The sequence below is a fragment of the Sphaerodactylus townsendi genome, linkage group LG02, assembly GCF_021028975.2.
Source record: "Sphaerodactylus townsendi isolate TG3544 linkage group LG02, MPM_Stown_v2.3, whole genome shotgun sequence".
Lineage (NCBI taxonomy): Eukaryota > Metazoa > Chordata > Lepidosauria > Squamata > Sphaerodactylidae > Sphaerodactylus > Sphaerodactylus townsendi.
Window position 1 is genome coordinate 76,055,018 of NC_059426.1, and position 21,892 is coordinate 76,076,909.

Consider the following 21,892-nt stretch of genomic DNA (forward strand, 5'->3'; position numbering starts at 1 on the left):
GCACCAATGGCCCGCAGCCGGCTGGGCCACGCTGCGGGCTTCCCCTCTCGCCCGCCCCGTTCAAGCGGGGCAGGTGCTTTCCCGGTGGCCGGCGAGGCTGAGCCGCTGGCCCCATCCTTGCCCGTCCTGCAGGCAGCAGGGTGGACGCATCCATGCACTTCTCAGAATGAGCGGAGTAAAAAGTAAAAAACCTAATATATATAGTGTTATCTTTATTTTAAATGTCAAAAATTATTTGCGGCTCCAAGTGTTTTCTTTTCCCGGGGAAAACGGGTCCAAATGGCTCTTTGAGTGTTAAAGGTTCCCTACCCCTGTTGTAGACCAATGAGTAGATGGTGCAGGGAGGGCCAAGATGTCCTCAAGTATGAAGGATCCTTCTTGGTAAGTATTCAATGGACTGTTCTCTCCTTGAGGAAGGACTTCTTGCTTGGGATCACCAGAGCAGTATCCCTAAATATAGGGTGGGTCTCCAACTACTGTCAGAATTTTTTTTAGTTTTAGTTTTTGTCTTTGAGGTGCTACTGTACTCATGCTCTTTTCTAACACAACTACCCATTATGATCTGCTCAGTAAAGAAAATATGACCTACAGCCTCTCCTAGATAACGATATTTCTTACAGATGCTTTTGGGTGGCAGGACTGCTCGTTTATAGGCACTTCTCCAACTTAAGATAGCTCCTCACCAGCAACCATGGACCATGCAACAGAAACACAAACCCTTGAAGCAGAAACAGCAACATGACCCAGATACCAATTTTGTCACATATAATCATGGGCAGTGCATTTATGATGTATTAATGATATCAGCTACACTATCAAGGGCTCATTTATTTGCACATCCAATTTAATATGTCATCAAAGGTCAAAAAGGCCCTTATACTGTCTGTATTACACAAATGTGGTGGCCATTGCATGAGAAAATCAATGAACACTGGACATGAGAATTCAAACATTTAGACACCAGTGCGTGTGTGTGGGAACAACACTTTAATTTCTCTGGCTATACTATTACAGACCAGAAAGACACTGTTCTACCCCGCCCCCCTCCAAACTTCACCTTCAACAGGAATATACTACATGGAAGTGCTGAATTAGAACTCATCAAAAATTATGCTTTCCTGGCTAAAACAAAAGGCTTTCCTCAGCCACTACAATCTCAAATAGCTGTACAGGAGTCACTTCTTGAAAATTTTAATGGCTGTTGTTAACATATGTGCTCCTATCAATTGCTAATCTGTTTGAACCTGACCTCTTACTGACCAGCATGTGTTAACTGTCAATTCTGTGGGTTTATGATTGCACTCGGTTGTATCTACTCTTTCTACATCAAGTCCTTCCTTTCCCCCTTTACATTGAGATTTATACTTGACTCATTATGTAATTCACACCAAGCTTGATGCCCCCACTAACCTTTCCTCGTAAGATTCCTTGCTGATATCTGATGACATAGGTGGTGAAATAAATGCTGTTAGATTTTAAAGTGCCACTGGACCTTTATGTTGATATGACAGACTAACAGTCCAATGCTGGGGGTGGTGAGTGAATGGGCTGCACCAAAAGGGTGGCAGAAGTCCATTTAGCCCCATGCAGGCTTTCATGCAGCCAAGGAGTTTTTTTTTAAAAAAAACCTTCCCTGCACCACCTACAATCCTCCGAAGGTGGCAAGGAGGTGCAGCAGCTGTGTGGCCCTGACTGCCTCAGGCTTTGGATTGGGTTGCCCCACAACTACCCCTTCACATTAGAAGAAGAAGAAGAGTTTGGATTTATATCCCCCCTTTCTCTCCACTAGGAGACTCAAAGGGGCTTACAATCTCCTTGCCCTTCCCCCCTCACAACAAACACCCTGTGAGGGGGTGGGGCTGAGAGAGCTCCAAAAAGCTGTGACTAGCCCAAGGTCACCCAGCTGGCGTGTGTGGGAGTGCACAGGCTAACCTGAATTCCCCAGATCAGCCTCCACAGCTCAAGTGGCAGAGCTGGGAATCAAACCCGGTTCCTCCAGATTAGATACACGAGCTCTTAACCTCCTACGCCACTGCTGCCCCGCAGCATCAGTTATAAGTTCCATATTACTACCATAACATGGCCTACTTCTAGGATTCCTGATTGTGCCTTGGCAAATGTTAGGAGATTGGGGGGGGGGGGGCACTACCGCAAGAGGGCAGAAGGTTGTGGTAGGATGTGACATCACTATTATGCTCAACCCGACCTAGTGTATGGTCTTTAGACTTGGAGAAATTCCTAGTGTCACTGTGTGAAGGTTTTTTCTACCACTCAACTCCTTAGGGGCAGTGAAGTAGAGTTGGGGGATGGCAATTCTCATACCAACCTACTTCCTATTATACAACTGGCTGGGAGGAAGCAAAGCACAATATCCTCCCCCCGCCCATTTCTCTTTAGCATGTGAAACAGCCCTTGAATGCAGCATAACATTCTTTAGGACACAGATGGACGTATCTATAGAAACTTATCAATACTTTTGAAATGTTAGAAATAAAGCCAAAACAAAAAGGGTATACCAGTATACATTAGTTTTTATTTCTGTATGTAATGTAATATTTAGGCACATAGCTTGGGACACTAAAATAAGTCATTGGCCATTGGTTTAGAGTATCCTTTTGGCTTTTAAATACTGGTCAGGAAAACAAATGATGTAAAAATAAATGAATATAACTTTCTATTAAAGAAATAAAAATGGGTTTGCATCTAAAAGTGCAAGAGGTGAAATGCTTTAACCCTTTCACCAATGTGGCAATATACATTATATTGCTTCTGTTTGAGAAGGTGGTTGGAATTTCATGACATAGAAAATTATAAATTACAATTAGTTTTCATAATCACTATATATATACATAATCCAGTTGCGAAAAAACTGGTTTAAACTTACAAATGAAAAACCTCACACAGATCAAAACAGTGAAAGTATAACAATTAACATACTCAAGTGCCCAATTTTGATATTTCCTTTAAAGATATTATACCTTTAAAATGAATGAACTGTAATTACATGAGCAGCATGAGCATTTCATTATATTTAGTTGATTTTTCAAAAGGATTACAGTGTCTTAAATATGAAGAGATTGTTTCAAAATGTTCAATTTTATAATGCTCTGAATTAAAGTACATCTTGGTGAATGGGTTAAAAAAGTAGGCGAATCACTTAAAATACACAACAAGCCATGTGCACTTCAAAATATTCTAGTGTTTCACCTGTAAGTTATTGTTTCAAGCAAACAAGACTTAACAGAATGTATGGCTTTACAGTAACATCAATTTGTCAACTAAGTTGTAGCAATAAATACTTAAAATCTCTACCAATAGACTTACATTTTGATCTGGTTTAAACAATACAGAAAACTATTACCAATTGAGAATCTGCTGTAAAATGTTGAACACGAAAAATCCTGTTTAAATCATTTTTAATCTAAAAGAACCAAAACATTTAGAGGGCATTGCAGTTGTACTTTTTTCTGCCAAACTGAAAGAAATATGGACTTCAAATTTCAGGGTAAAAAATGATGAAACTGCTAAATACTTTGGTCACTAATTGTCAAATAGTTATGCCTCAAATACATTAGATTTGTGTATTCACTTTTTTATAAAACTATTCTTACAGCCATTTTTACTATAGTATCACTACTATCATTACTTGGGTGGCAAGATCTTATTTCACAGGTCACCACCCATTATTATTTAGAACAATACAATATAAACATACGCAAAAATTTCTTGGTATTTCTCAATGTGCAATTTTTACACTTATGAATTTCTGTACAATGTCTCAAAATCTAGAAAATAAATGTTGCTGGTCCTGATCCCTTGCGAAATTAGTGCAGCAGTAACTGGCTCCAATAGGCTCTAGATGAAATCCTCAAGATATCCTTGGATATCAGTTTATATTCTTCAACCAACAGCAATCAATATCACATATCATACAGGGCCATTAACAGATGCCTCTGGTAGAAGAGTTTGCTGACCAGTCCTAAGGAGTTAAAAAGAGAATAGAATTAGTGGATGGCACCTTAACAATGAAGCTGCAATTGTAATAACAAGGGAGAAATACTGATAATATGTTTCATTTCAGCTAATGGTGAAGGCTTTGTAGAATAGAGTGTTTTTAGCGAAGACTCAAAGAAAGTGTTCTGGGAGGAGGTTCCAGACATAAGGATGACATATGGGCAAGGTGATCAAGTTGCAAGTGGAAAGCTCATGGCCAGAGATTTATTAGGCTATGACAGCATAAAGGGGGGGGGGGGATGTTACAGTAAAAGGAGTTTGAGCTATAGGAACCCAGGGCAGAAAAACAAGAACACCACCATATGCTTTGAACAATGAGATGGGGGAACCACTTTGATAAGAGAATTCTGAATAGGACTGTTGTAAGACAAATAAAGGCCAGAGAGAAATAGTGAAGTCAGAAATGATCTGAGCTTTAGCTACTGTTGAGAGAAAAGGCCACACTGCTAACAAACCTAATATGAAGAATAAAGGAAAAATAAAGTCAAGGTCCAGGCTTTCTGTTTATTTGAAGGAATGAGGAAACTGGTGCTCATTGCCAACAGACTAGACAGGAAGTCATAAGGATACAATGAGTTTAAAGGCAAGATGAAAAGTTCATTCATAAGGATTTTGAATTTGGGATGGTGACAAGACATACAAAAGTACAAATATTAGATAAGAAGTCAGAGGGCAGATCTACAGAGTAAGAAAATGATGGATAATGAAAATATATTTCACACGTTACAATATTGAAAACTGTAGGATTTGATAAGGCCATGGAAGGACATCAGAGGATTGGAAACAGAATCTTGAGGACCTTCCACCATGTGTGAAAGGAGACAGCCAGAGGAGAAAGTATGTGGTGTAAAGTTAAAATTTAAAATGAAAAAGAATTGTTATCAGAGAATTTCCTTCCTATTTGTTGTCATGGACTGGTATAAAAATATACAGTTATATTTTTCCTACTGATTAGCTTCAGAAGTAAAGGGTGATACTACTATGATCAGCTACCAACAGCTACAGCCTGTCAAAGCAAATGATTCACAGTGTATCCACAGTGGACCCACAATACCTTGGACACACCTGTGATACACACTGTCAACACTCATAAGTCTGTTTTATCCTCAATATTGGTATTTTAACAAAGCCAGGACTGGGTTTAAATGTGATGGCCAGAATGGATTTAAAATATGTTCACTAGAAAGCTAAAAATTATGTAGGTGTACTAAGGACATCCTACACAAAATAGACAGTGCTAACTCCAACAACCCTCTGTGGGCCTCAACTGAGAACTTTTTATAAGAAGTTCTGCTACTGCTGCTTAAAGTACTAACAATTTGTGAATGGGTATTGTGGCATCTGAATGAATTCCTTGCAAATATCCTCCTCCCTCATTACACAAAAAGAACAGAATCCCTGCATATGAACTACAGGGAAGAATTCAATAGAAACTAAATAATTAAACTGCATCTTACAGTATTTAAAGGTGTACAGTTTTTAATCCCAGTATAATAAATAGATCTCAAAGTGAACACTTATTGTCACTCCAACTACAGGAAAATCAGGAGTTTTGCTTTATCTATACACATTCTGTTCTACATGACTGATGTGAGGCAGTTTGCTCATGGTATACCCTCTGCCTGGCAATAGACCGACCCTCCTTCAAGTATGTCTTCATCCAGGATGAGGGCTCTCCACATTCCATACGGAGATTGATGTACATAGGGCACCCAAGTATTCCCCAACTTTGTTTAGAAAATACATATGCTGCCTTTCCAGAGAATCTGCTCAAGGCAGAATAACTTAGACAACTTGGCAGTGGAATATTGAACAAAAAAAATGAGAACTAAGAATCAAAGAGGCATCCCTGGGTACCCATATGTAATTTTACCATTAAGACAAAAGAGGTACACACAGAATATGTAAAGGGGGCTCTCTGCCCAGATATTTACATTAGTCAGATAGATGCTTTTAGTTACTTAAATAATATAGTGTGCAAGAATATTTAAGGGGGGGGGGGGGTTTAGGGAAATAAACAGGAATTTTCCTCTTTGAAGAATTGCATCCTACAAAAGAATAACTTTAGAGCCCCTGTGAAATTCTGCCCATGCCATTTGCTCTCTCTGTGGAGGGAGGGAAACTTGAAAGAACAGGTGAGACATCCTGTTTGAATGCTGGCTCAGGATGCCACATCATCTTCTTGCAGTGGAAAAGCCTATGGACAGATGCTGTGGCTTCTTCCCATATGCTGGATGCCAGAGGTTCAAAGCAGAATACTACTAGTACTGATGAAACATGCTGAATGTTCCAGGAGGGAAAACTGTCTGCTGTAGCACTGTGCAGAGGTCCCATCTGCACACTGACACCATGCAGGGAGGAAGAATGGGTACAAGCATGCGCCACCCCTCTCAATTGCACAATTGTCTGTAAAGTACAAACAAGCGGAAGTACCCATGCATAAGTTCTCTGCCTCTGATCAGCAATGCCATTTTTCAAACTCTACTGATCATGAGAGGGTGTGGTGTGTGTGTGTGGGGGGCATCTGAACTGTGCAGATGACTTGCTGATTGTGTGAGGGTCATTCCTCCTCTCCCTTCCTGCACAGTGAGACATTGCATGGATGAGTCCTCTGCTCAGGGCTTTCAGGGTAGGTTAATCAGAGCTGTCCTTTCTGGAAACTCCAGGATAGATGCCAGAGAAGAGTCATGGCACCTCAGCATACTGGTGCCAAAGATTGTTTTTCCTATCTCAACTGAAACAATTCTAAAATCTCCCAAAAGGGAGCAACTAGTGGGATTGTGATGCATTCCTAAAAGCAAAATCAGAAAACTTATAGTTGATGATTTCTTGGAGACCCCCCCAACACCCACACCCACACACAGAGGACTACATCTTTGGAGTTATTAAACTTAGTTATGGCTGTTGACCCTCCAGGTGATTAGGTGAGGCATTTTTTGGATGCAGGTGTTAGCTAGAAATCTAGATCTGAAATTCCTGCTTCACCTGTATGTGGGCTGATCACTGTGATACATGGTAATAAGGGTCATGAAACCATGAAGTGCTACCAATGCTGTCAATCCTTATTTTGTAACAATCTGGTGATCAGAAACAAGAGTAGAAGTCATAAAATAGAAGCCTCAGTTGAGTGTATCCACTGGGTACCTACTCTCCTTGCTACTCTTCACTACCTCTCCTGGGCAAAGAATATTTCTACCTGATGATTGCCAATGAAGGCTTCTTCTGGACAACTAAAATATCTAATTGTCAGGAGATTTAACACTGTTTCATCCAATTCACTGTGACATTTGAGCTTCCGGCAACGTGTTCCACCTCAAGGCATATGATTTCTTTCTCCTGCATATGAAATAAACTGGAGATCACGGGCTACCTCTGTTCCAGGCTGCTGCTCGCAGGCTGTGCAGTGACAGGATTTTCTTCTCCAGCTTCTGAATTCTCCTCCACCATATATTTACAAGAAGCATCTTGCGAGGTAGACAATTTTCCTTCCTCACTGATGAAGAAACAGGTTACAATTTCATTTATGTTTCCAATATTTTTGTATCATCATGCACAAGAGGTTTACAGAGAAAGGGTCCAGAGATTACATGCAAATAGACATCAGAAATATGAATGAAACACAGAAAGCAAACACATGGTTTTGGAGACTGTTCACATTCAACACTGCCATCAGTTTATGTACACATAAAAGGAACTGGACTGGAAAAAATGCAGGATGTCAGATTATAGAGTCATAGAAAGAGGAATAAAGAATGTATGCAGTGGTCAAGGTGATAAGAAATTACATTAATTATCCTGTACTGTACATACCGATAGGATTTCAACACTCTGAAGCCAATAATGAAGAGAAGAATAGAATAGGAATATAAAAAAGACCATCAACATTTTTTAAAAAGAAACTACTCCTTGGGTCAAAGCTATTAATACAGCAGCCAAACAGGAACTGGCAGTAAATAATATTCACATAGTTTTCCTCTTCTAATTTTAATCTCACAACAACCCAGCGAGGAAGGCTAAGAAAAGAGTGTGATTGGACAAAGGCCACTGAATTAGCCAAGAGTTGAGCCCAGTCCTTATCTGACACTAATCAGAAATCTAATCACCAAGGTTTGTAGAACAAAGTTAAAGACCTGGGGAAGGGGCGGGGGGAGAGATGGATAAATTACAAAATACTTAAAAAAACCCAAAATCTCACAATGTCACCTTGTCAGATCTTGGCCACCTAGGCAACCATAAACATCGCTAAGACCACAGCCTTGCTTAGATTCCTTTTCAAAGAATAAAGTGAGCCCAAATTAAAGCCCTTTAGCAAATCCCACAGAAAACTCTAAGCAAGACTGTGCCCCAGCAATGTTTCTGTGGTTGCCTAGGCAACCTTACTTTTTGCGAGACTTCCTTGCAAAACTGCGTCAGCATTTATATTTTAGCTGAAGAGGGGAAGGAATACAGAAAAGAATGGATAAAAGGAGAGGCCATGGGGATAGGAGAGGAAGGACAGGGGCAAAAGAAGGTGAAAACGTGGGAGCTGGAGATGACAGGCATGGGGAAGTGTTGGTGAGAGGGTAAAGAAGAACATCTGGAACATTAAGCATAGCAAATAAAAATTTTAAAAATCAGTCAAAGGTAAGCAAATACACATCCTGTCAGAGACAACTATACCTCCATCTAAACCTCCAGGTTTAAACATTTCTCAAAAGTCCAAACTACCTAAACAGCTATTTCCCCCACCCCCAACTAACAGGTATAATATGAAGATTTCCTTGACCCCTGTAATCCTGCAATTACCCAATCCACCTATTAAAAAGACAAAAGTCAAAAGCATACTTCATAACCAGCCAAAAAGCCACTCATGACTTCCAGTTCAAGGTAGCATTGTCTTTTCAAGTTTTTCAAAGCCAAGTATTCAGCAACATGAGCCCTCACCAGCAGCCTGAAGTGGTACCACCTACATCAGATTTACCACTTCACTTGCTGTTTGAGAGAAGTAGACTTCAGTTTGGATATGAACATGTTTGCCAACTCCATGAAAGATAGGCTGAGCTTCCCAAGGATAGGAGACTGGGGGGGTGGGGGGGTGGGGGTGGGTGGGGGTGTGTGTGGGTGTGTGTGTGTGACCTGCTTAGCCGTTGTTCTTCAAGTGCATTCACAGTGGTGTGCTTTTTGCCTCAAACAGCACGGATTCAAAAACTTCTAGAACTGTTTTATGCACAAAAATCTTTTTGCTTAGAGACAGCTTTGACAGTGTGAGCCCAATGAGAAGCAGTGTTACACTTTCCCACTCAGTTACTTCCAAAAACCTAGCACTGCAGCTATTGTATGGTACAAAGAGTACACTGCAGTAACTTTAATTGATTTGCAATGTGTTATAATGTTTTGTTGTAATTGTTAGAGGCGTTGGTGGCCCTCATTAAGCAGATAATTTTATACACAAATAAATTAATTCATTATATTGCAGGTGGGTTGTCTGAATGAACCAATGACCACTTGAGAAACAACCCGTTTTGAGTACTTCATGTTCTCAGACTGGTGTAGACAGTAGCCTAAGCTTGCTGGAGACAATATAAATGCTTCTAAGAGAAAAACAAGTTGTGCATTGCTCTGCTAAAATATTCATCGACTCTGGCTCTCACACTGAGGTCACATCTTGGCCCAGGTGCCTACATCAGGGAACTATGGAAAATTGATATCTGGGTGGAAAAGAACTTGTTTTTGTGGATTGGAGGGTAAGAAGAGTCTGAGCATGGAATGCAGAGTCCAGTGACTTGCCCTGATGAACAGACTGTTGGAAGTCTTCCTGGGACTGAGGACCAATTTCAGGGTGCTGAAAAGTGGGAGCTTGGTAGCATCTGCCAAGCCACTAGGTTCACTGGGTCTGGAGATAGGCTCCTGCCATGTTGCTATCACAGGAGATTTGGAACCTTGGGCTGACAAAGCCAGCATGTTTGGATGAGAATGCAGTCTTTCACTATCTTCATAATGACACCTGTCATGACAGGGATAGGAGGAGAAGTGTAGAACTGGCATCAAAAGCGACAGAAGCAAGCATTACATGGCCTACATACAGAATGCTAATTTGCATCTGTTGTGGCACAGAACTCTGGGCACCTGGTGTAAACTGGAGAAGCAAACAGATCTATCTGTGGCTTCTCCCAGCAAATAAGATTGGTTGTAGGTACTTATTATTCAGGGTCCATTCATGTGCCACAGACCTTGAAACTGTTAGCATCTTCCAGAGTGTAGTTGCCTGACTTGTGGACAGAAACTGAGATGATGTTGTAAATGATGCATCTTTCCCACAGGAAACAGATTAGGCCATTCACGGTGGCAGATGCTATACCACTATTTATTGATGTGAAATACACTGTTTAAATTGTCAGTGGTTACCTATGCTTCTTTGTCCTGAAGGCTGCAAGAAAGGCAGTGGGACAAACAAAAACAAAATTATCTCATAAGGAGTATCTGCTCATGTACAACAGGTAAGTGGGCCACCTTAACTGACACAGCTTCCAGTGAGCAGACCTTGCAACCAAGCCCATGGAGTTTTCTTTCTTCTCTGTCCACTGGTGCAGAGTGGGCCAACTGCCTCCCTTTTACCTGAGTTTCCTCCACAACAGAATGTGGAGAAAGAGGACAAAAGAGAAAGTCACACCACTCCTGCTGTGCATAGTAGACACTCTCAGAGCAAGAGTGGCTGGCTTTGGTCCAGAATTCCTCTGTTCACTGGAGAACAGCTAGGAGGACAGTGAGTGTATGTCAATTGGAGTATGATATTCAAATTTGAACAGGCCAAAGATGGGGTAAGTGTGTTGCAGAGGATGTTGCTTTCTAGGCTAAGAGTTGCAACCATATGGCACATTCACTCTGAATACACATGATTGTCCTCAGTTAGGGACAGAACATGCTGTTCAATGAATCCAGCACTATGTCAGACTCAGAGTCTGCATCCAAGCTTTGGTCCCAAGAAGTAGAGGAGGAAGATTCTGAAGGAAGTGGCAGGCGCCTTGGCAGGGAAACACCTATGGCAGTAAATTTTCTGTGTGAGGTGCCATTTTACAACTGAATTGTGAAAACTCCTTAGATGAATTACCATGAAGCACACAGTGATGTCATCCACCCTCAGAAGATACTCCTACTGCACAAAGCATGGGACATAGTGGCAGAACTGTTGATACCCAAGTCACCGAAGGCATCTAATGTACAAGACAGATCTCCCTATAAACAAAAAGGGTGCTCGGGCAGAATAGTGGGAGCACTTCAGGAATCAGCTCATATTCCAGAAAAATTCTGGACCTCCAAAGTCACTTCACAGCCCATTCCAATGCTGGTTCCAAGGGGAGGTTCAGTAAGTGTTACAGAAGCAGTACAGGAAACCTACTCTTTCTCTTCCTGCTTCACTCCCATCTTGCTCGGTTCAAAGATCAAGTGTTCTTTCATTGCCTAATGTAGAGTGGTATCTGCCCCTGAATGAGATACTGGGACTCTAAAAAGAGCCTCGTTTACTAGATTGCCAGCCTCAGAGAACAGTGGGTGTAGCAAAAATTTTACTGCAAGCCATGCAACTCCATTCTCTTACGAACCCAACTTTGTAAAATTTTCTTTTAACTATGGCAATAAAAAGTTGTTGATTTATTTATTTTCTGGGCACCTGATCCACAAGAATTGAAATCAGCCTGGGAACGGTTCTTCCACAAATCTGTCCTCCCTCTGCATTTTCACAGTTGTGTAGTCGGTTTATTTTCTTCTGCACCTGCTTTTATTTTATTTATTTTATTATTTCTGATTAAATTCAAAGGAGGATGCTGCTGTCGCCAGTAGCATCACAACATACACATCCTGTTTAATTTTTGGACATGCTTATATTGGTATCATGGCTGCATTAAAAAATTGCACTAAAACATCAATGTATTTTTTGCAATAACAAGTTATCAGAATTCCCAGCTTTCATTAAAAATCATATCTCTAGACCCTTCCCTTGCAGAGATATAAAGAAAAAGGAATATCTCCGCAAAGGAAGGAATGAGACAGAGAGAGAGAAAGAAAGAATTCAGAGAATATGCATGATCTATAATTACACTGTTATATCGATATTTTAGTGATATTAAAAACAAAAACAGAAAACCACATCTTCAGGGTGAGAGGGTTTACTCTTAATATTGAAAAACTGGTTGCAGGTGGGTGATAATAGGTGGAACAAAGAAAACCAACAGAAGAAAATAGGTAACTTAAAATTGGCTTCCAGAAAAAGATCAGGGTAAAAGTGGTCTCAAAAGAAATGGGACAAAAGAGGGGGGGGGGGGTGAAAACTGAAACCAAGGGATAAATTGAAGCAGCATGCGGCCAGAACTGCATCCCCACCCCCACCCCAATTTGGATAAGCCCTGTGATGGGAGAACTCCCATGGAACATACCTCCAGACTGAGGTTTCAGGTGTTCCCTCAGACGCCTTTTGCCAGAACAGTTATGGACCAGCTTTTTCAGGTTTATTTTGAAAACTTTTGACAGTGTACATGTGCCTCAACTATATGTTATTCTCCCAGACAGTGTTTATTAGAAGAGGGGGGTTTTCCTCCATAGAACTGATGCCATTTGAACATGGGTTTTTGCAGCCAAACATAAGCTGAACTATACACAACCACATCTAACTATGCAGTCTTTCAAGACAGTTGTATACTAAAAGTATAAGTACTGAGAGTTAGATGGAGAAAAAGGACCACAGAATGGTATGTTACCCTCACATAATTGACACAGACATGGGATACAAGGCAATACAGGGATACAAGGCAAAGATGCACTGGCTAGTGAGAAAGGATATCTCCAGAGAGGATCATAGACAATGCTGAGATGGATAAAAAGGATCTGAGAAGAAAGATGGGACTCTTCCCTGTCAGACATACATAAGCTGAAGTGGCATCTCTAGGAGGATGGATTCTATATCTAAAAGCTAGCTGTAGAAGTTTTGGAATTGCAGCTTTAATAGCCAAGTTATGGCCACAAGAAGTAAAAATATACTCAAGTAAATGCTTGAGTGTTTCCTGGACACAGTTCCAACATGGGCAACCTTTATAGCTGAGGCATACATGCATTTGTATTCAATATTTGTACTCAAGTACAACATATCTTCTGAGGTGGCCATCAAACAGGTTCTATGAAAAACAGCAAGGTGAGGCTACTGAAAGTGTGTATGTCAGGGGTCCTGAATGTAGCGAACCTTCCCTGGAACCCACCAAATGTTCTTTAAAAGTGGGTGGGGTAAGGTACACACTTTGCCCAGCAAGGCTTCTGATAAGCTGTGAAGATTTTTTTTTAAAAAAATGTTGCTTTGGCAGCATTTGCCGCAATGACAGAAGAATCTTCACTGTGTGACTGAAGGCAAACTTTAGGAACCATTTTGTGGCTGACTCCACCTCCTGCGGCAGCCATTTGGTAGCAGACATTTTGTGATGGCATCTGTCACACTATGTCAAAATTCCAAAGGTGCCCGCAGGCTCAAAAGTTTAGGGACCCCTTGGGCATGTAATGAAAAGAACTTGGCTAAGGACTATATCCCCCTGTTATATTCACAGAGTTTTCTGTACTGAAGATTCAGAAGAATTTACAACCAAATACAGGAACATCTCAAATAAAAGCTCCCTGAAAACAGAACATTTTTAGTATATGTGCTGCCGAAGCAAGCAGGAAAACAGAACATTGTTATCACTGTATAACAAGCACATTGTCAGTGAATATGTGCTAAAAAGTGCAATGGCCAAGTATGAACAAGGCATTTTGAGCCTCATCTGAAGAGAATGAAAAGAAAGAAAATGAACTGTATGGGCCAGGAAAAAAACTAGAAAATTGACAGTTAACTTTTAAGGCATTGCCAAACAAACTGTGGAGGGAAAAGAGTACATTTTTAAAAAATGTACTTAAAAAAGAAGAAGAAACTGGGGGCCAACTTGTATCAATTCTCGACGTTCTACTGAGATGCATCAAATTTGCACATAGCCTTAGACAGACTAATGTTAACACTTTCCAGCAACTTCATCCTGCCTCTCCTGGTACGTCTCCCAAAGATCGCTGCAGTCAGCAAATGAAAATCTATTGGTGATCATTGGCCTGAAAGATGTCTGGCTAGCCTCACCCAGGGCCAGGCCTTTCTCAGCCTAGACCCTGCAGGATTTCATGCAGATATGCAGGGTCTGACAGACACAGCAGTTCCACCAGGCACAGGGTTAAGACAGCTACCGTTTTTTCAATATGGTCTCCTCCCACTTTCCCTTTTTTCTTCTCTTTCTTTGCTTTGATTTCAATAATTTTGCTATATACTATTGCTATCAGGATATCAGAACTGGTTTTAAATGTAGAAATTGGAAAGTATGTTATAGAACAGTTGAAAGTTCTAAGCTAGTAAACTAAATAAAACCAGAAAAATAAATAAATAATAGTATAGGGATGGAGGGTAAAGTTGCTAGCCCATTCACTTAACTGGCCACTGGAAAGAGGCCCTTTTTGTTATCTGTAAGCCAAATACAGCGTATGAATCTAGAAGACCAAACAAGACCTCCTCCCAATTCCCTGGTTACTAAAATTTGTAGAACACAAAGCTAGATCACAGAGCAATAAACTTGCCAGCCACATTTGGAACACATCTGTGTAACAATTTTACAGAAATCTTCCCTTTTGTCATGGAGTGGCATTCTTTCAAAAGTTGTAGTAATAGCACAGACTGATTGACTAACATTTTCGAGAACAAACGATCCAAAGCTTTTTCTCTTGGTTTGAATCAGAGCATCACGTTTTCTCACCTTTTGAAAACAGCAGTTTCTGTTTTGGCATCTACAGTAAGGCTAAGGGTCTCCTTCATGCTGCCATTCATCACTGTCTCAGTCACCTTGTCGGCACTGTCAATATCATCTTCTCCATCTGAACCCGCTTCCATTGCAACAGTTCCTGCAGCTGAATGCAAGAATGTGAAAAATTATCATTTATCATAATTTTATTTCACTTTTGAGACCCAAATTGGATTCATGTGGTACGCAGGAAATGAAAAGAAATATAAATGACAATTAAAATTCAATATTAATTGGTTCTGAGAGAGGGCCTCAACTGAGTTCAGTTTAGGCCAGGAGGGGGCTGGCTTCCTCCTGGACTCTTCTTCGGACAATCTCATCAATGACAGGTGAAATCACAGAACATTAAGCTTGGCAGCCAAAACCAGAACACACTTAAAATTGTTTCTAAAATGAAGGAAAAAGGACTAGGCCAACATTTTATATATTAAATTATGGTCTATACTCATAGAATTAATCAGAACACAATGTTTGTTCTCTCGACTTTCTGAAATTTTTGCAGTACTTTCTAAAGGAATGATCCTCTTCATGTTGTCATTCATTACAGCATCAACCTCTGAATGTGGACAATTTATCAGTGATTTATCAGTGATTTATCAGTGATCTTTTTAAACAAGAACCTGTTGAAGTAGAATACCTTTAAAAGATCCTTAACTTGAACAATGTATTCCTTGACATTTCTGCAACTGCTTTTCAGCACAAAATATACATGTGACCAAGGGTAACAGCCATTAAAAAAACGTTTAGAACCTTTTAAAATGCATATTTCATAATAATCCTTCTGCCATGGCCTGTTCTATGTAGGAACAGCAACCCTTAATACAGCTGGCTAGTCACATCAGAAGCAAATCATAGGTTCTCATTACCTCTTAAGGTGTCTATTAGCTGTGCAACTTGGGGAAATAAAACCCTTCTAAGCTCAGTGACTTCAATGGACAGAATAACTTTTATTAGGATCACACTGCTAGTCTCAAATTTCATTTTTTTTAAAGATAGCAAAACAGAAGTTTTCCCTATTCATACAAAGCATGTCTTATTAAATCGCTCTTACCTTCTGGTTGTGTTGCAAGCGCAGCTATATTTGCACTCAAAGGGTCCACTGGCTCTGTGTTGGTTTCCATCTCCACAGGTGAATTACTTCTTAAGGAATTTTTCGAACTTGAGAAGAAATGGAAGCTTTGATTTATTTATTTATTTATTTATTTATTATGAGATTTATAAGCCGCCTCCCCCCCAGAGGGCTCGAGGCGGCTCACAGAATAGCTGCATGTTCAACAACAATCAACAAAACATATCAATTACAAGGGTGCAGCTTAGTTCATTAAAACTTAACTTAAAACTTTAAAACTTGAAAACAATTTCAATTACATACCAGTTAAAACATCAAACATCAAACATCAAAGCGCCCGATCTACAGGCCAGGAGGGAGGGGATAGGACGGGCCCAAGATGGAAACCAGGGCCCGGCCAGATAGAAAACGGCAGCTTCAGTGGGGGGTAATAAAACCGCGGCCAGCCCCCCCAAAGGCCCGGTGGAATAGCTCAGTCTTACAGGCCCTGTGGAACTCACCAAGGTCCCGCAGGGCCCGGACAGCTGGAGGTAGAGCATTCCACCAGGCAGGGGCCAGGGCCATAAAGGCCCTGGCCCGGGTCGAGGCCAGCCGCACCATCGCGGGGCCAGGGATCTCCAGTAGCTCTGCTGCCGCCGAACGCAGCGGCCTGTTTGGGACATAAGGGGTGATGCGGTCCCGCAGGTATGAGGGCCCCATGCCGCGTAAGGCCTTAAAGGTCATCACCAACACCTTGAAGACGATCCGGAACTCCACTGGGAGCCAGTGCAGACAGCGCAGCACAGGGGTGATGTGATCTGAATAACCACCACCTGTCAGAAGCCGGGCTGCTGCATTCTGGACCAGCTTTAACTTCCGGATCAGCCGCAAGGGAAGGCCCGCGTAGAGCGAGTTACAGTAATCCAACCTCGAGGTGACCGTCGCATGGATCACAGTGGCCAAGTCGGACTGGGAGAGATAGGGAGCCAGCCGCCGAGCCTGACGGAGGTGAAAGAACGCAACCCGGGTAACATAGGCCACCTGGCCCTCCATCGATAGTGAAGAGTCCAGGCGGACCCCCAGGCTGCAGGCCAAAGATACCGGGGCCAACTCAACCCCCTCCAGGACCGGCGGCCGAAAATCCCCCGGTCTCTCCCGCCGGCCCAGCCAAAGGACCTCCGTCTTCGTTGGATTAAGTTTTAACCTGCTCTGCCTCAACCAACCAGCAACCGACTCCAAACAGTGCTGTAGAGCTACAGGGGCAGAGGCCGCCCCCCCCCCCCTCCATCAACAGAATGAGCTGGGTGTCATCCGCATACTGGTGACAGACCAGCCCAAAACTCCGCACTAGCTGAGCGAGGGGTCGCATGTAGATGTTAAATAAAAGCAGGGAAAGCAAGGCCCCCTGAGGGACCCCACAACTAAGCGGGCCCTATGGGAGGCCTCATCCCCGCACCATACCTGCTGACCCCGGCCCTGGAGGAACGAGGCAATCCACTGAAGGACAGTGCCCCGCACTCCAGAGGTAGCCAGGCGGTGGATCAAAAGGTCATGATCGACCATATCAAACGCTGCTGTAAGATCTAATAGAATCAGCAGCGCCAATCCGCCTCGGTCTAGCTGCATGCGGAGTATATCTGTGATGGCGACAAGGACGGTCTCCGTCCCATGTCCAGCACGGAAGCCGGACTGGAAGGGATCGAGCGCCGATGTGTCATCCAGGAAACCCTGAAGCTGCTCCAACACCACTCTCTCAATTACCTTCCCCAGAAACGAAAGATTCGAAACGGGGCGGTAATTGGCCAGATCACCAGGATCTAAGGATGGTCTTTTCAAGAGTGGGCGGACCACTGCCTCCTTCAACCCACCCGGAAACACTCCTTGCTCAAGGGAGCAGTTGACTATATTCAACAGGTGGGGTCGTGAACTCCTCCCGGCAGGCTTTATTAGCCAGGAGGCACGCGGATCCAGAGGGACAGGTGTAAGTCTAACAGCAGCTAGGACCCTGTCAACATCGGACTCGCGGAGCAGGGAAAACTGGTCCAAGCTTGGACCTGAAGACGGCGAAGGAGCCTCGAGTTCCCTTACTGTATCAAATGTGGCTGGAAGGTCCCGGCAGAGTGACATGACTTTGTCTACAAAAAAGCTCTGGAATGCCTCACAGCCAATAGCCAATTGAGAATTTGTGGATCCCTCCACCAAAGAGATAAGGGACCGAACAGTCCGAAATAATTGTGCCGGGCGAGAGCTAGCAGACGCGAGGGAGGATGAAAAATAAGCACTCTTCACCCTCCTTATCGCCAACTCATAGGCCTTCATAAACGTGCCACTTCGTCGCGAGATTTCCTCCACGCCCGCTCTAGCCGTCTGAGCTCCAGCTTCATCTGGCGCAGCTCCCCAGTATACCAAGGAGCCTGCCGTTCGCGGGGACGCAGAGGGCACTTGGGAGCAATTTCCTCGATGGCATCGGAGAGTCTGGAATTCCAGTCTACCACCTGCTCATCGAGGGTACCAGAGGGCTCAGGATCCCGCAGGGCATTCAGGAACCCGATCGGTTCCATAAGTCTCTGCGGGCAGACATAAATAAGTCCGTCGCCTAGACGGGGTTGGCGCGGCAGATCCATCCGGACCTTCAGGGCAAAATGGTCGGACCATGGCACTCTGCTAACAGAGGATACGGCCATATCCACTCCCGCCCCAAATAGTTCCATTTTTTAAAGTTTGTTATTTAAGAAGGTATTTTGGTACTATCTTCTGCAAAACTCATTATACCTGATTAATTTGCCTCCAACCAAACAGTGAAAAAAGACTTTCACTACGACAACACTAATTCACATTAGAGATTACCAGACCATCGGTAGGTAACTAAGGGTTTGAGAAAGACTTGGGCCTATTTGTAAGTGTAATCAAAACTTTACTGCCATTATACTCAGGAATAATTTGCAGAACTGCAACTAGGACTGCCAGCTTCCTTAAGAAAAAATTGTCCTGTCACTTTAATGGAATTTAATGATAAATAATATTGCCTAGCAAATAATGTAACTCCATGCCATGAAAAAAAATCAACAGCTCATTTCTACACTCTAAGCCTCTATTATACTATTGTCCGCAGAAAGATTAAAATGAGGCTAGTTGACAAGCGGCAGTAGGGAAAGTAATGTGCTTCCACAGTGAAAAATAGTCCTGAATGACTATGAGCATTATAATTCATTTTAAAGCACAGCTTTTGTCAAAACCATCATTCTGTGCAGTATTAAACATAGCATTTTGATAAAAGAGCATTTATAGTGCATTGAGCAAATAAGGCATCATACATTTCCTTAGAAAAATGGCTGCCAGAGGTGGAGCAGGCATGCCTAATGAACTCTCCTCGCTGTTGTTTCAAAACTAATCGCAGAGAGAAGACAATTTGAAGTCAGACTCAGCAACTTATCCTGAATGTGTATGCATGCAGGCATGAATGCAGTGCTCTGCAATGTGGAACAGTTTTGGAGAGGCAAATTTGGGATCTTAACTTTCTCCCAGAAAATGAAACATCCCCAATAAAGATAAATCTGTGGTCAGATTCTGACAGTGATTCCTCTGAGACAGAAGATATTTGTGAATAAATGTATGTCATTGTGGTTAATAAACAAATAAAAATATTGTGAATAAACCTATTTGCGTCATGAATAAATATGTGTTGTTTTTTTCTCTTTTTTTGTTCTGAGATATTTCTGAAGCTTCATAGAATTGATATGAGAATTGCAGCCACTCAGCAGGCTGGTCTACCTCCCATTAAGAAGCAATGGGTAGACCTGGCCTCTGCAGGTCTATACAAGAGACCAAATCTATCCATTGCTTTTTACTGATAGGTAGACCAGCCCACAGAGTGGCCGCAATTCTCATATCAACTCTATAAAGCTTTGCAAATACCTAATTCAAAAAAAAAGAAAAAAAAAGAATTACATGTGCAAGGGATTGCCAGAAACAACAAACTTTATTCATCTACTTTTTATAGTGAAATGGTCATCGGATGAGCTGCAAGCAGAGGAAACTCCTGGGAACATTCTGCAAATGGCAGTGGCAGCACGGAGGCTCTGAAGATAGCAGAAAATGGTGGGTACTACAAGAAGGAAAGTAATAGCTCTAAGGTGGGGACAGAAAAAATAAAATGGAACTGTGTGTGCCTCTCCCAATCACCCATAAAGTTGTAAGGGCAAGATTTTTTATTTTTGTGTTCAAATGGGGGTGGAAGGAGGACACAGAATTAGGTAGGCACTAGGACCCAAATGGAGCATTCAGCAATAAACAGCATGTGGCGGATGAATATACATTTGTACTTTAATCTTTCCGTGGAAAAGAATATAATACAAAGCACATTTTTCTGTAAGCTTGTTGACCAATTATGCCAAAATTACCACTCAGGTACTGTAGTATTTTAACAATTCAGCTTGAAGGGCACACTTAAAAACCTACTTTTTTAACTTTTAAAATTACAATGAAGAATCTCCATTAAAGTTGCTTAATTCCTGGTATTAATCCCAAGAACTATTATACCAAAACTATTAATTATCCCACACTGCTGAAAGGAAACTCTCCAAACTAATTTCACAGGCATACTTGGATGGTCTCACTGACCGGAAGAGACTAAAATATATTTCAGATTTATGATAAAAACAATCTCATGAACTGCAGAAATAGCAGATGCTTATTTACTAATATCTTTTGCTATTTAACCATCTTTTCTGAACATTCAGTTTCTTTTCTATCTTCCTGTAGCAGCAAAGAGACCTGCCAGCTCTGTTCCCAAGACAGCAGAAGCTTCACTGCTTTCTACTGATTTGGAAGTACTGATCACCTCTAAAGTAAAGGGTGACTTGTTATGGTGTTAAGATACACTTATACTCACAAGCAATTCAAAGGTAATTTGAGGAAATGGAATACAAATGCGTAAGTGTTTGTGAGTGTTTATAACCCATACAGCTAAAAGATAAGCGACAGCAATTCCTTTATAGAACTAGGAAAGGAACAGGAAATAAGGGGTGTTTTAAAAAACTGCAGTGTACATAACCTTTTCTACTGTTATCAATTGGCATCTACCTACATTTGGAGAATATTACTGCTGCATTCATCCCAAGGCCACTGACCTAGAACTGACAGAGCAGCATGCTACCAAGAGATTGTGAGGATAGGATCACAACATTTGGCTCTGGAGGTTCTTCTCCTCTCAGGGATATATGAAAAGTGTTCACTCACAGAGATAGCTTTCTTCAAGCTGAAGATTAATTTGGGGGGGAAAGGGAAGTTTTTATGCAATTCAAAAATTCTAAATTCCTAAAGCCAGCTCCAGGGAACCCCTCATGTATAGAGGGAGCTGACAGAGAATATGAACAGGTAAAGAGAACACCATGGAAATACTGATGCTTGGCGTTCCTTATTTTGTTTTACAGCTTGAAATATTCTACACAGAACTGAAGATAGGAGTCCCCAACCAAAAAAGTGGGATGGCGTAATTTTTTATTGTTCCTCTGAAGAACAAAGGTTGTTTTAGGGCCTAATTATCACACACATTGTCATCTCAATTGTAATACAAAAACCTGCTCTACAATGGTTTCAAAGCAAAGCCACAATTTAACGTTTTTGGACAAAAGCTTCTACATGCTTCGAAACTTGGCTTTTTCTTTAACTCTGTTCAAGTTTTTTGAGCTGAATAGCACTCCACTACCTTAGAGAGGATGTGAACTCTGAAAAGGAAGCCCAGCCAGTTTCTTTTGCTGCCACAGATTCTTCTGTGCTCCATACATCAGACCCAACAGAATCCAGATTGCTGCCATGTGTGGTTTCCATAGGAACATCAAAGTTAGCTGACCAGTTAGGTGCTGGAAAGATTGACATATTTGTAATGCCACAAACAGTAATCTAAATATATATTATCTAAAGCAAAACCAAAAAACAATTTGAAAAAGGTCATTCATTTATGATCAAGAGGGAGATCTTGATTATCCACACAATCTGCAGC

The 21,892-nt window shown here is 41.8% G+C and overlaps 1 protein-coding gene across 8 annotated transcripts in view; it reads right to left on the minus strand.

Annotated features, from left to right (window-relative positions):
• Positions 1-2,513: 2,513 nt before the first annotated feature.
• PPP6R3 (protein phosphatase 6 regulatory subunit 3) overlaps positions 2,514-21,892 on the minus strand; it is a 93,260-nt gene continuing 73,881 nt past the window's right edge. For 5 of the 8 annotated variants that reach the window (XM_048486934.1, XM_048486933.1, XM_048486935.1 and 2 more), the window contains 6 exons: positions 21,599-21,752; positions 15,895-16,001; positions 14,799-14,949; positions 7,825-7,842; positions 7,385-7,507; positions 2,514-3,979 (listed from right to left, as the gene is read on the minus strand). In XM_048486934.1, the coding sequence (XP_048342891.1) occupies positions 3,928-3,979; positions 7,385-7,507; positions 7,825-7,842; positions 14,799-14,949; positions 15,895-16,001; positions 21,599-21,752 (605 nt within the window). In that variant the 3' untranslated portion in view covers positions 2,514-3,927. The remainder of the gene's footprint in view (positions 3,980-7,384; positions 7,508-7,824; positions 7,843-14,798; positions 14,950-15,894; positions 16,002-21,598; positions 21,753-21,892) is intronic. The other 3 variants (XM_048486932.1, XM_048486930.1, XM_048486928.1) reach the window with 1 other exon arrangement.